The sequence below is a fragment of the Python bivittatus genome, unplaced genomic scaffold (genome assembly GCF_059951505.1).
Source record: "Python bivittatus isolate LINGU-HERP-01145 unplaced genomic scaffold, Pbiv_v1 ctg000020_np1212, whole genome shotgun sequence".
Taxonomy (NCBI): Eukaryota; Metazoa; Chordata; class Lepidosauria; order Squamata; family Pythonidae; genus Python; species Python bivittatus.
This window is the reverse complement of record NW_028277030.1, coordinates 20,861,124-20,874,797: the sequence shown is the minus strand read 5'-3', so window position 1 is coordinate 20,874,797 and position 13,674 is coordinate 20,861,124. Positions and strand designations below refer to the sequence as shown.

Sequence of the window (13,674 nt, the reverse complement as noted above, 5' to 3'; positions counted from 1 at the left end):
AGGGTGTAATGTAGCCTTCTTCGCCATTGTGACTTCAGATGCCAATATCTGCAGTCCAGGCGGCATTGGTGCTGACTGGATAATTGAGGTCCCTCGAGATCTTTAAAAGTCCACACTACCGTACTATACCTCTGCCGGAGCTCTGCCTCCTCCACGTCCATTTGCAAAGAATGTTTAAAGTGCTGGTTTGTGCACCTCCCCAGAGTTGGCATTTACTTTGTAGTGGAGTCATACAGAAGAATATTGGGTAGCCTGTGGCCTTCCAAACATTGCTGAACAACAAGCCAGCATTACCAACCATGAGGACACTAGCAAGTGTAATACAGCTACCTTGGAAAGGCTACTGGTTCCCCATCCCTGATACTCCATAGTAACCGATGGGGTGGGAAAGCAGAGTATGTACTCTGGGAAGAATAAATTATTTGAGAGTGGAATAGCATTTCAGCTTCAGATCCTCTCTCTGTTTTGTACTCAGTTTGCAGAAGGATGGATTACCTGCTTCGGTCTAGTCCATTTCCACCATACCTCCAGAAAGCTTTTAGCTACTTCTCTCGCTGAACTCTCGGGATGCCTCTTTACAGGCAGGTTAACAGCATTTGTTTCTTCCGATAAGCCATGCCTTACAGGAGGAAAACAAAGGCGCTTTCCTGGGGCGCAACGGCCCAGGTTTTACAAGATTTCAGTCCTCACCACTATATCCGCGGAAGTGGACCCGGCCAAAAAAAAAAGGGGGGGGCGCCTGTGGCCAGGCGAGCCAGCCGTGGCAGAGGAGGGCGGGTTTTTCACCTGCCCCCTGCCCAGTTTCGGGCCTTCCTTCTCGCCGCCGGGCAGCCCCTTCTGCCGGCGGCGGCGGCGGCGGCGGACCAGGCGCGCATGCCACCCCGAGGGCAGCGAGGCGCGCCCGGCGGCGCAGAAGACCCTCGCGCGGCCGCTAGTGAAGCACCGCCGCTCGCCCGGCTTGCTCCCACTCCCGAAGAAAGTTCCCGACGCTCTCGGACTTCCTTGCCTCCATTCCGGGATTCGGAGAATGGCGTATCTTCCCGTCGGTTTTACAATCAGCCTCCAGGAAACAGGGAAACTGACTGCAAAACCGGCGGGGCCTCTTCCGGGATGCAGAGCACCCAAGAACTGGTAACCACCGCGCTGCTCAGCCCTGCCAATTAACCCAGACCCCGCGGATGTCGTTGGCAGGCAACGTTAAGCCACCCTGTGGCAAATCCTCGTCCCAGGAACGCCCCTTCTCCCTTCCGATTTTCATTGGTGCTCCGTTGACAGTCGCTTCTGTACCGGAGGAAGGAGCGGGTAGCGAAGGGAGGGCGAGAAGACTGTTTCGCATCTCGCGCTAAGCCGCGGTTGCTTGATCGTGATTCATTGTCTGAACCACAATGCGAGGAGTTCACATAGCATGCTAAGCCATGAACTTGGTTTATGATCCACAGTGGGGCAGGACTGGATTGGTGCAATGCACTTAAGGTACAACCTACTTGGGCTCCGCGCTCAATGCCTGTATCCAATTTCATGAATAAAAAGGATTTAAGCTCTTCTGTGATCTAAACCAGATTGAGAACAACATCGCCAAACTGGATAGTATTGAAATGACAAGGATTGAATTTCTTCTCTCCTTCTCTGACTGAGCTCCTGTAGCTCAGTAATCTGTAATGAGAGCATTTGTTTTCATCTAGTAACTTGTATTAATCTGGCCATTACAGATTATAAACTATGATTTCTATCACGTGTGATCCCAGCCCTCCATGTCTGTATGTGAGCATAGAGTTGGCTATATATACTCCAGTTTAATAAGCATTATATTCCCAGCTACAGTGTACACTATATAACACAAAGATTTATGGCATCACAAAAATCAAGCTTGTAATGTACTTGGAAGAGTATTCTGCTAAACTCTGGAGAACTTTGCAGGGTCATGTGTTGGGCTAATGCTGCAATCCTGCAGTTGTTTGGGGGGGGGGATATAACCCATTTGAACTCAGTGGGATTTTTGTTTGAGTAGACCCACATAGGACCACACTGCAAAGCTTTTGCTGTATCCTTCCTTGGAAGTCAACAGAACTTAGTTTGGAATAAATCGAGCTGTAAGAGATTTAGTGTGACAAAAGGTGTACAACTGAAGAAAGTCCTCTCCTTTCTCCATTTTTAACTGCTTGCTATGATGCTGATCACTTTGCATCCCTTTCTTCAGATTCCCAAGCACTGTAGTTCTATTCACAGTATATGCTAAATCAGCTTTATTCCCACGGCAGCCTTGTCTGACCTGGTGCCTCCATACATCTGACTACAATTCCCAGAATTCCAAACCCAATTGGAGAAGGGCAGCAGGCAGACTTCCACTGCTATTTGCACTTTTCAAAAGACTTCTGATGAAGAATGTGGAAGTCTTGTGAGTTCAGGGGGTTATCTCTGTGACCATTTCTCCACTACTGATTTAAAGCACCATTCACTGGTTCTTGCCTTGGCCAGAACAGTCTCATCATAACTTTAGCTCAAATAAAATAATGTCTTGGCCCTCTCGTGGTTCCCCATTGATGCATTATATAGACTTGCAGGCTTGCCGACCAGTAGAGAATAGCAGAGGCTTTCTTTTTCCTTTCCCTTTGCTGCTCTCCTCCTCAGCATATCAACAGCTACATCAGTGTTGTCCAAACTTGGCCACTTTAAGATGAGTGGACTTCAACTCCCAGAATTCCCATTTGAGCATTTCCCAAGATTTTTCTTAGAAAAAAGTGAAATGAGATGCAGAGGTAGAAGTTCTCAGCCATGTCTATGAAATGTTTAATTCAGCTGAGCAACGTCAGAGAGATTCTAAGCTGGAGGAGCATAAGAAGACGCCCAAGGAGTGAACCCAGAGCCCCAACCATGGGGGACTTACTACTCCCAAGAGAAACAAAATCCAGTAAAATAAATGGTGCAGGACCAGAATGGAGGGCACTTTCTCTTCAAAAGTATCCCGACCCCACTTCTCAGTCTTTGTTTGGCCCGGCTTGCCCCGTCTTCATGCCCAGCATGTTAGATTTAAAAGGCTGGTCGGGCCATGCCAGCCAATATATCCCAGCTGACTAGAGTGCTTGCCTGTGATTTGATTATTTCCAGAGAAAAGACGGGCGTCCTGCCCAACCTCTCCTGCCATTGCAAGAGCTGAATTAACTAGCCTTGAAGCAGGTTTGTGATGTGTATCAGGATCCAGAGAAACATCTGAATTTGACCGAGGAAGTCTTCAAGAAGAGGGGAAAGGTTAATACTCCTGATAACTGGAAAGAGGCCAAAGGGAAGAATGGGATGGAAAAGAGAGAGAGAGAGAGAGAGAGAGACTGGGTTTTGCTTTGTATTTTGCTTTCAAGCAAGATCTGAAAACTATACACATACCGATTTTCCCTATTAAAGTCAAAGTCACCATATACTTCCTTTTCCTTTTTAAATATTTTATTTAAAAGCATAAACATTCGTGAACGCAATTCACTTCTCAAATGCATCGAAATGAGCCGTAAAGTTTATACCTTTTATAAAATTACCAGACTCCCAATTTTTAGGCTAAGGTAGACTAACATGCCTTTCCTCCTACACAGATTTCCTAGGGTTTTGCAAAGCTGCAGTGATCACAAACATACACCCAAACGGAGGTCATAATTGGGAGTAAGGACCAATGAATTCAACGAAGTTTATTTCCAAATAAACTTGACTAAAACACACTGCAAACGGGAAGCTGGATGTAAAGACGACCTTTTTTTCCCCCCCAGAATACATAGTCTGGGGAAAGCTGGTTTAACATTGGGAAGGTGGAGCCTGGAACCCACCCTCCCAGTCTCCCCCATCGAATGGGACTTACTTTCTAAAGGAAGGGAGGCGGAGAGAAAAGAGACTCTTCAGCAAAGCCCACTAAAAATGGATGTATTCTACAGTTCTTCAGTTAACCTCCAGGCCCTCCAAGGCTGGATACCTCCATTCTGTTGTGGGACTGACTCCTAATTTCACAGCACCTGACAGTGCCTAAAGATGGGAACACTGCGGGCTTAAGGTTAGAGAAGAGCTTTTACGGAGCCAGCTGACTAGCCTATCTGCTTAGAGGTTGGCTAGGAATCAATATACAACATGTATAAACATATACATATATTTTTATTTTTTAGTACATCTATACTATGTGTTTTATAGGTACTTACTAATGACTAATAATACTATTCCATTCCGTGGGGTCAGTAGTGATAACAGAGATCACTAGTAGGAAAAGTATGGCAATAGCTTTAACACCACAACGGCCCTAGTACCAGTAGCAGGAGTAATGGAGGTGCCATTTTGAACTCTCACGCAGCCCCGTTCTCGGCACGGTCGCTCAAAACGAAATTCCAGTCAGTTAAATGGGACCGGCGGGACTAGCCTTTGCGCCGAAAGTTAGCCCAAACTGCTTAATAAATATGTTAATTGCAGCCAGCTACTCCTCCTTCCATCACCAACGTCGCTACTGCTCCATCTATTGCTGTGACTACTGTGGTAGTATATTGAATTGTCCAGGTTTTTTTCCTCCTCGCTTCTCAAACCCTCTTTTTTTGTAGAGGAGGCTACTGGATTTAAATGTGCTGCTTAACGGAAAGAGCAGGAAAGTTGAAAACTGGAAATCGAAGAAAGCGCATCTACTCTCCCGAGTTTCGGGGAAGTTGATCGAGCCAGTGCAACTTCCCGTCGGGTGAATCCAATTCCTCTCTGCCCCCGCTCGCCTATGCAGCTCGAGGTGAAAATCCGCAGGGGCAGCCTGTCCCTTCCTCCCGCAGGCGACTTTGCTACAGCGTCCAGGCGAAGGCAACCGGGTCCTGGCGTCCAGCTCTCCGTCCCCTTGGCAAAGCGGCGCGCGCCTGGAGCCCCGGCCAGCTCTCCCGGGCTGGTGTTATTTCCGACGCGTTCGGTTAAAAAAACATCGGGAGGGGAAGAAACAGGAAAAGCGGGAGGGAAGGAAGGAAGGAAGAAGAGTTTGTAAAAGCAAATAGGTGACTCAGCGAGGCTGTTTATATTGGGGGCTGTATTTTCCCCCGCTTCTTTTATTTATTTCATCCCTCCGCTCCGCCCGCCTCCCGTTTCCCCGCCTTTGAGCGCGGCGCCTTTGCCAAGCGGCGGCGGCTGGCCGGCAGGGGGCGCTGCGAGGGTCCAGCCAGCCGCTGCCACCGCGGTTGTTGTCCTGGTTGGTTCGGCGTCGAGTTAACACAATGTTAAAAAGCGGCCGGGGAGTCCGAGGAGCCCTCAAAGCCCCTGCGCGAGCCGCCCGGAGCCCGCCGAGCCGGGGCTGCCAGAAGCCGGAGGAGGACGGCGAGAGCATGGAGCTGAGGGCGGCCGCGGCGCTCTGCCTCTGCTGCCTCTGGAGCGCCTGCCGCCCCCGCCACGGACAGCTGGACGCCGCTGCTGTCCGGCCCCTGGCAGCGGCAAGCGACGCGGCGGTGGCGGCCGCCCCCGGCCTCTGGAAGGCGAAGCCCGGCGAGCGGCTGAGCGGGGATGGCGGCGTCCCCGATAACGGCACGGTGGTGCCGCATGACTACATGGTCGCGCTTTACCGCCGCCTAGCCGGCGGCCAGGAGCCACCCCGGCTGGAGGGAGAGACCGGCGGCGCCCCGAGCAGCCGCGCCAACACCGTCACGGGCTTCGCAGACCAGGCGAGGAGGGCACAGCCGCGAGGTGAGCGAGCGAGCCGGCCGGCCGGCCGGGAACCCTCCGCGGCGCTCTGCGCGGGCGCCCCCAGAAAAAGCGCTGCTGGCCGAGCTCTTTCGAGCGGGCCGGTTTGCTCACGAAGCTGGCCCAGGGGTGCGCTGTATCCCGAACCGTTGCGCAGGATTCTGCCAGATTAGCCCTCTCCTCCTCTCCTCCGGGAGGGCGAGTTGGATTGGCTCGGTCGGTGCGTCTTGACGAAGAGCAGAGATGCCCCCCCCCTTTATTTGCAAGCGCTGTTCCTACCTATCCTGGGTGATTTGATGCTCAAGGGGAGGTGGGGGGCTTGGTAGGCTTGCAGGCCGTTTTTGTTTAACTCTGCCGGGGACCGTCTCAATGTTGGGGTTTTGTTGCAGATGTCGTGGGCAATGAATTTGGGGACGGGGGGAAGGAAAGCCCCTGGGAAATAATTCAGCCCTGTCTCTTCCAATCGCCCTCTTCTCCCCAATTCGTTGGGGGGGGGGGGTTGTTTGTTTTTGCCTTTAGAAAAAAAGAAACGATTGTTCTAATAATGACTGAACCATCCCAACGAATCCAGCTACAAGGAAACCGACCCCAAGATACTAAACTCCACCCAGCAGCCAGCTGAAAAGTGACCTTCCGTTCGCCTCAAATTAGTCCCCAATTAATCGGATCTAATACAAAAGATCGATAGGATCCTTCCTAATCTAACCCAAACTAACCGTGTCGTCCCTTAGACTCTAATGATTTTGCAGGATGACCATTTTTGTGATCTAGACTTTGCGACTGAAAATTGATTTCACGGCTTTCAGTTTTCATGTCATAAATGATCTTCAAGCAAATTTCATTTAAAGATCAGTAGCTGAAGGAGAAAATGTACTGCAGAGACAATGGACCTCAGTCCAAACTGCTGCATTAGTTGTACCTTGAAGGGAATATAAAATGGGGTGGGGGTCGCGGAGGATCATACATATTGTTTGGCCTCCGCTTCTAAGGGAGCCACCACACAACTCAAAGTATTCCCCTGCAGGGAGTTTCGGTCCCGGCCCAAAGTCGAATCAAGCCTGCAGATCCCTTTTAGGGAATCTCGGGGTTTGGAGATCTGCGGGGCGCCCGAATGTGATAATGGAATCACCCCAGAACAACGGTGGGCTTGGGTGACCGAATTCCCGGTTTCGCGATTGGGAACTCGTTTGCTCTTGAAGGAGGAAGATTGCTCGGAGAAAGTCAGGAAGACCCGGGGGGTGACGAAAGGGCACAGCTGAGGAGGGAAAAATGAAACTGGGATTCATTGATTCAGGGGAAAATGCAGTTTTCGGGGTGGGTGGGTGTTGCTTCTGTTCTGATCAGATGCAAGGTGGGGGAGGCGAGGGCGACTCCCAGCCTCCCTTCCCTTCGTGCCCGGTGGGCGGGCCGCTGCACTGAGGCCACCTGATGCCGCGAGTGGAGGTGGCGAGAGACTGACTGGCTGGAGCGAAGAACGGGGCGCGCGCGGGGTGGGGTGGATATTAGCAGGTGGAAGGCCACGGGGGTGGGAGAGAGAAGCGAAGGCCGGCGCTGCCAGTTTTAGGAAGCTCCTTTCAAATCCCACGGCCGAAACGTCTCGGGATATTCGATCGCCGCCGCTCTGGCAGGGCTTCCGGGCTGTCCTCCGTCTCCTGCTCTGGCGGTTCAGCGCGCTCTCCCGCCGGTGGCCCCAGTCAACCTGTGCGCGGCTTTTCCCTCCGCGCCCTCCTCCTTCCCGGACTGGCTTGGCCTGCCTCGATGGGAAGAGGGCAGAGGGGAGATTCCCTTCCCCGCTTCTTTGGCCACCGGGTCAGGAAGAGCAAGGCCCGCCCCCACTTTCTTTCTCTGAGCTCGGCTGGGGCCCCTCTCCGGCGGCGGGACGCTTTGCGAGGTGTTTGCAGCTCAGCTCCTTTGGATCGCTTAAGCTCCGTCGGAGCCCTTCGGGGGAAGAGGGAGGCGGGGAGGAATGGAAAGGAAGGGCGGAGCGGCTACCTCTTCTCTTGACCTCCCTGCCGACGGCTGGAGTCTTGTTCCGCCGCCGCCGCCAACCAGAGGCTCATCACCTTGACTCGAAACGGCGAGCCAATAGCCGAGTGTCTCGGAGCGCCGATCCGCGATTGGCTGGTCTCTTAATTAGCCGGAACTGCAACCCAGGAGAGCGCTTTGCAGCCCAAATGAAGGGAGCTCAGTGGGGGACAGTTAAGGCTGCCCGCTCTGAATTTCTCCTCCTAAAAGGCCGCGCACCTTTTTGCGTTTTAATTCTGACTGCCTTACGGAGTTCGGTGATTTATTGCTACGACTTTGTGGAGGTTTTTTTTTCCAGAGTTGGACGCCGCGGGTGACTCTTAAAATCACAACATATCAAAAGACAGAGAAGAAAGGGGTGGAGGAAGAGAGAGAAAGGGAATGAGGGAATGAGAGATTAAAACTGCAGGAGTAGAGGGAACCCTCCAACTAGTTTGAATACTTTTCTCAAGCGTGGTCTTTCTGTTCCTTGGCCTGCGTTGTTAACCTGAAATGATACCCAGGGCCGTGAAAACGCTCCGAGAAGATTTGCACTGGCCTTAACAACTTCTCGGTCCATCGTCCGTTTCTGACAAACATTTCTTCTAGTTTCAGCGTTCGGCTCACAGGGAAATGCACGCCTTTGAATACAGCCGGGGTGTCTCTCCTACATGATCTGTGTAGGATTATTATCCTATGAAACGCCACGTCAAAACAATAGAAAAGGAAAAGGAGTTGAGGCGGGGGGGAGACAGCTAGCCCGCCAGCCTTACCAATGAAGCTTAGTCGCCCGTTATTTCTAGCTGAACCAAAATCACTAGAGTACCGGGGCAGAGAGCACACCGCCTTGTAATGATGTGCTGCTGGGGAGGGAGAAAGGCACTTTTAAGGCCGGTTTAAAAGCAAGTCTAAAAGAAAGATTAAGAGCGGCTGCTTCCTGGGTTCTTTCGGCTTCTGCTAGGCGAGCGAGGGTTCCCCCCATTAAAGACGACGAAATGCCGCCAGTAAGGAGAGCGGAGTTGTCAGATTTCTTAGGGACGAGGCGTCCTGGAAATGTCAGCCCTGCAAGATTGACATGTGCCCACGTTGCCACCTGATGCATGCGGGACCCGCGAGCTGCAAGACAGGACAAAGAAAATGGGTGCATGCACTTCCTCGTGAATAGGGTTGGAAACAGACCGGGAGGCCGTCTGATCAAAGAGCCCTCTTCGTATCGGAACGCGAGGCTGGGACGCAACTTTTTGCCCCGGCAATTGGAGCAGCTCGCCCGATCTGCATCTTCCAAATGCCGCTCGATTTAATCTTAAGAGTATTGTAATTGATCGTCCCCAGAGAAATATATCGCTCACCCCGGCGGGTATGCGTGGGTTGGAATCTCTGCCGAAAGGATTTTCAGATTTATTTCTGTTTGTATTCGCAAACGCGGGTCCTATGAATCTGCAGATTAAGGCGCACAGATATCTACTGATAAAGTTCACGTTTCAGTGTGTAGGCGAGGCAAGGAAGCTAGATTATGGCTCACATGCGCGAGGATACCGCCGAGGATAAATTTGTGGATTTCGGAGGACCTGTGACAAGAGAGTCCATGATAGGGAGGTTGTGAAGTTCCCATTAGTTAAGTCTGGTTTTTACAAATGGTTGAATGATTCTTCCGATCGGCTATGATCTTTTAACATATGCACTGTTTTCTTGTTTTTATTTATAAGTCGCACAGAATGTTACGGAGTCGGACGGCCTCGAAATTGGATTTAATAAAGAAAGAAGACAAATTTGATAACATTAACTTTGATTCAGTTAATGTTAAGGCTCCCTAAATCAACGAAATTAAACTGATTTGTGCCATGCTTCTTATTTTATTTTTTTCCCCGTCTTTTTTTTTTTAATTTTCAACCACATGAATTTTTCTCTGTTCGCTGATTTCGGAATAAACCTCACTAAACTTAGTGAGTCGGACTCTCATCAGTGCTCCTTGTTGTATCACTTTGCAGACCAGGAAAACAATAGAAAGGAAGAAAAAATCACATGTTGTTATGTTTATACTTTGCAGACTGGTGTGCCCGTGGCAGGCCCCTTCTAAAAAAAAACAAAAACAAGAAATACCACTTTCTAAAATACCAGAATGCCCCTTTTAGAACAGCATCTGCAGCTACTGTATCTGCAAATCCCAAAGCTCTTGCATTAAAATCAGCCAATCTTTAAATGCAGAAAAATTATCGGGTGGATAGAGAATAGGAGTCATGTGATCGAGTACAATATGTAAAGAAATGAATCTAAAGCCTTCCTGTTGCTATTGTTATAGTTAGCGGTTTAAATATTATTAGGCTTAAACAATAATATATTATTGTTGGACTCCCATTGAGTGCCACCAGGATGAACAATGGGATGTGCAGTCCTGCAATACCTGGCCACAGTGGCAGATCTGGGCGCTAAATCTTTCCACCCTAGATGGTAAGAAGCAATTTATTTTCTGCTCTCCGGCCATAAAGGCTGCAGATGGCTATGCGTTTGGGCGAACTGTGAGCAACACGGGAAGAAAGTCAGGGTGTCTTAGAGGCTCACCAAGGGAAGCTTCAGTGGTATCGAACTGCAAGGGAAGAATTTCAGGGCTGGATTGATTTGAGTTTTGGTCCCGATCCTGCAGAGGTGGGAGCCGAGGCTCCAGGGGCCCTGAAGCCTTTGAGACACCACCGAGGCCTCCGAAGGCCATGGCTACCAGAGAAACAGCCTGGGATCCCCGCTAGGGATAGCTCAACATCCTGCTGTGTGATGCCACCTGAACAGGAATGAGACAGACTTTACACCTCCCCAAGGATGGCTGGGTGACGACAGAGGTCACAAGTCAGGTGGCCAGAAGTTGAGATAGCTGTTTGCCGGCTTCTCCGGATGGTCCGCCGAGCTTGGCTGCAGGTGCAATGAAGGCACAAAACCCTGGTGCACCCTGGGAGTACTGAGCAAGTGGAATAATGTTCTCTAAATGCTCTGAAGGGTGCTTGCTTGCTTGCTCTTTGCTGCCACCGCCACATCCCCCCTTTTCTTTCGGGGTGGCCACTGCCGCAGGGAGAGGTGAAGCACTGAATTCAGTGGGGGATGTGAGTAGTAGGCACAGGACTCCCGTTTCAAAACAGTTCAGAGCTGCTATCCCAAGTTGTCTACCCTTCTGAAGTATGGGGAATGTAATTCCCAGAATTCTCAGCTAGCAGGCCTACGTCATGCTTCCCCAATACACCTGGAGGCCCATAAATTGGGGAAGATAGATTTAGATCCTGCTCTGCACTCAGACGTTCAAGGCTTTCTATGGCTACTTGCTCCAATGGCTCTATGCTCACTCTGCGCCAGGAGTGGCAGAAACTCTTTGGATTCCAATTACTGGGAAGAAAGAAAAAGGATTAGGTGCTTTCCAGAAGCATCCAGTTGGCCACTGCAACTGGTCCAGTGGAGCATCTTTTAATTAACTCATTAACAAGCCCCAGAATTAATGAGTGCTGTGGGACCCATCCTCCTCCAACTATGAAAGAAACAGTCTCCTTGGAATCCAGTGGCTTCATGGAGATATGTAACTATGGGTATGTGGAAGGAGTTTGCCATTACCTTCTCCCAGGATTCTCTCCCCACCACCATCACCAATTTTCCAGCCAAGCCTAAACAATTAGGATTTCCTGATGGTCTTCCCTACAAATACTAACCAGATCTGACCTTACTTAGCTTGAGAGATAAACCAAGGTCAAGTAATGCCTCCAGATACTGCTGAACTACAACTCCCAGCAGCTCCAGCTAGGATGCCTAAAGTGAGTCTTCTGAGAGTTGTAGCTCAGCAACATTTGGAGAGCCCGAAGTTCCCTGCTTCACTGCTCACCTTACTTGGCTGGCGGTGATTCATTTTATCCAGCATTTGGGGTGGTGGCGGAGGGAACCACATTGTACTATCCTGCTGAGAAAGCCCATATGAGAACCTTTTATTTTTCATTCTTTCGTTTATTTTGCTTCTTCCTTCCCTTTATTTATTTTAATGTTGTGGTGTATATTTATTGTCACATCTGGTTACTTTAATTAATCCCAGGAAAAGTTCATGTCTGGTTTCTAACATAAACGAACTGAGATGGGAGGGGGATTCATATGGGTTACCCCCAAAAGGGATTAACTCACTCAGCACTATTCTCTTCCTCCACCTTCACTCCTGGAGCATTTAAATGAAGAAAACGTGCAAGTAGGCACACACGTGAACAAATAAAATGATCCTTGACAGACTGGGGAAATGTTTAACTTGGCTCGTAGCAATGGAGAGGGTGGGTAGCGTGGGAAGAAAAACATGGGCCCGTTTCTCTCCCCCTCCCCAGAACCCATTCCCTGCCTGGGCTGAGAAATAAATTCAGATGTTTGCTTCAGTGTCTCTTGTTGACCTAACAAGGCTGGAAGGTTTTAGGTTGGTCATTTCTATGGACAGATCCTATCCAGCCGTAGTTTTGAAAATTAGATAGATTTCAGCTCCCAAGTTACCTTTCTGCTGGTGTGCGTTTTTCAAAGCCATTTCTTGAACCCAAAAGCGTTCCCCATGCTATGTTGAGACATTCTGCACATGCTCAAAAGCACAACTTTAATGCAATTTCACAATTGGCCTTTATGAGTTTTTTGGGAGAAGAGTGGCTTAAACTTATTTTACAGCAGGCACTGAGTATGTGATCCAAGTGTCTCTGCACACGTTCAGAAGGTCTTGCCTTTATAGATAAGAAGCAGCAAGGGCCACACTCCTGGGGCCGGTGAGGGTCCCTATCAGGAAAAACAGTTTGGGCCCCAAAACAACTGTCTCCAATTGATCAGAAAAACTGGGGGAAATAAAACAGGGAGGGAGAAAGTGGATTCCTCAGCTGGCCATTTCAGGCGTTCCCAGACAGGGCAGGCAGCCAGGGGGACCGAGCCGCCCGGCTCTTAGGGTGCCTTAAGGCCGCCTCCGCCCATCCACTTCTCTTCTCTTCGCTTCTCTTCCAGATGACTCTTCCTGGGAGGCCGGGCAGCGATACCTCTTCGACATCTCTTCCCTGGCGGAGGCGGACGAAGTGGTGGGGGCTGAACTGAGGATCCTGCGGAAAGCCGCCGAAAACAGGAGCTTGGCTTCGTCCCCGGAAGGGATGCTCCATCGCCTGTTGCTCTCCACTTGCCCCGACCAAGCAGAAGGCCGGGAGCCGGGCCTTTTGGACTCCAGAGCCGGCGATCTTCTGGGCTCCGGCGACGCCGCGGCGCCCCAGTGGGAGGTCTTCGATGTCTGGGCAGCCTTGCGGCCCTGGGCCGAGCAGGCTGGCCGCCCCCAGCGCCCGCGCGCCCTCTGCTTCTGGCTACGGGTCGTCTCGGGCCAGTCCGGGCAGCTCTTACCCCCCCGGCAGCTGGGCTTCGGCCGGGAGCAACCAGCGCAGCCCCACGAGAGGGCCCTGCTGGTGGTGTTTTCCCGCACCAAGCGGAAGGACAACCTGTTCAAGGAGATCCGCGAGAAGATCCGGGCTCTGAGCGGTGGGTCCGAGCTCCTGCTGGGGTCCCACGAGCTGAGCCCAGGCGCCCTGGCCAAACAGAAACGGCGAAGGCGGCGGACGGCGCTGGCGGGCCGGGCCGCGGGCGGGCGAAGCCAGAGCAAAAAGGTGAAGAGCCGCTGCAGCCGCAAGGCGCTGCACGTCAACTTCAAGGAGCTGGGCTGGGACGACTGGATCATCGCGCCCCTGGATTACGAGGCGTATCACTGCGACGGCGTGTGCGACTTCCCGCTGCGCTCCCACTTGGAGCCGACCAACCACGCCATCATTCAGACGCTCATGAACTCCATGGACCCAGAGTCCACCCCGCCCAGCTGCTGTGTGCCTTCCAAGCTCAGCCCTATCAGCATCCTGTACATCGACTCCGGCAACAACGTGGTTTACAAACAGTACGAGGACATGGTGGTGGAGACTTGCGGTTGCAGGTAACGGCGGCCGCGTGGGAGCCTCGCCTTCTTTCTGCTCCGGCCTCGCCCCTCCGGGCGCGGTT

At 51.3% G+C, this 13,674-nt stretch overlaps 1 protein-coding gene across 1 annotated transcript; it reads left to right on the top strand.

Moving 5' to 3' along the window:
• Positions 1–5,312: 5,312 nt before the first annotated feature.
• GDF7 (growth differentiation factor 7) lies at positions 5,313–13,674 on the top strand. The gene is made up of 2 exons (XM_088150534.1): positions 5,313–5,667; positions 12,652–13,674. The coding sequence occupies exons 1-2, from the start codon at positions 5,313–5,315 to the stop codon at positions 13,611–13,613; spliced, it is 1,317 nt and encodes a 438-aa protein (XP_088006660.1). The 3' UTR covers positions 13,614–13,674.

Bases quoted from the DNA above. Each gene is read 5' to 3' on its own strand.
- GDF7 (XM_088150534.1), top strand. From the start codon at position 5,313: ATGGAGCTGAGGGCGGCCGCGGCGCTCTGCCTCTGCTGCCTCTGGAGC. The intron at 5,668-12,651 runs GTGAGCGAGCGA...CTTCTCTTCCAG, and splicing joins GAGGAGGGCACAGCCGCGAG to ATGACTCTTCCTGGGAGGCC.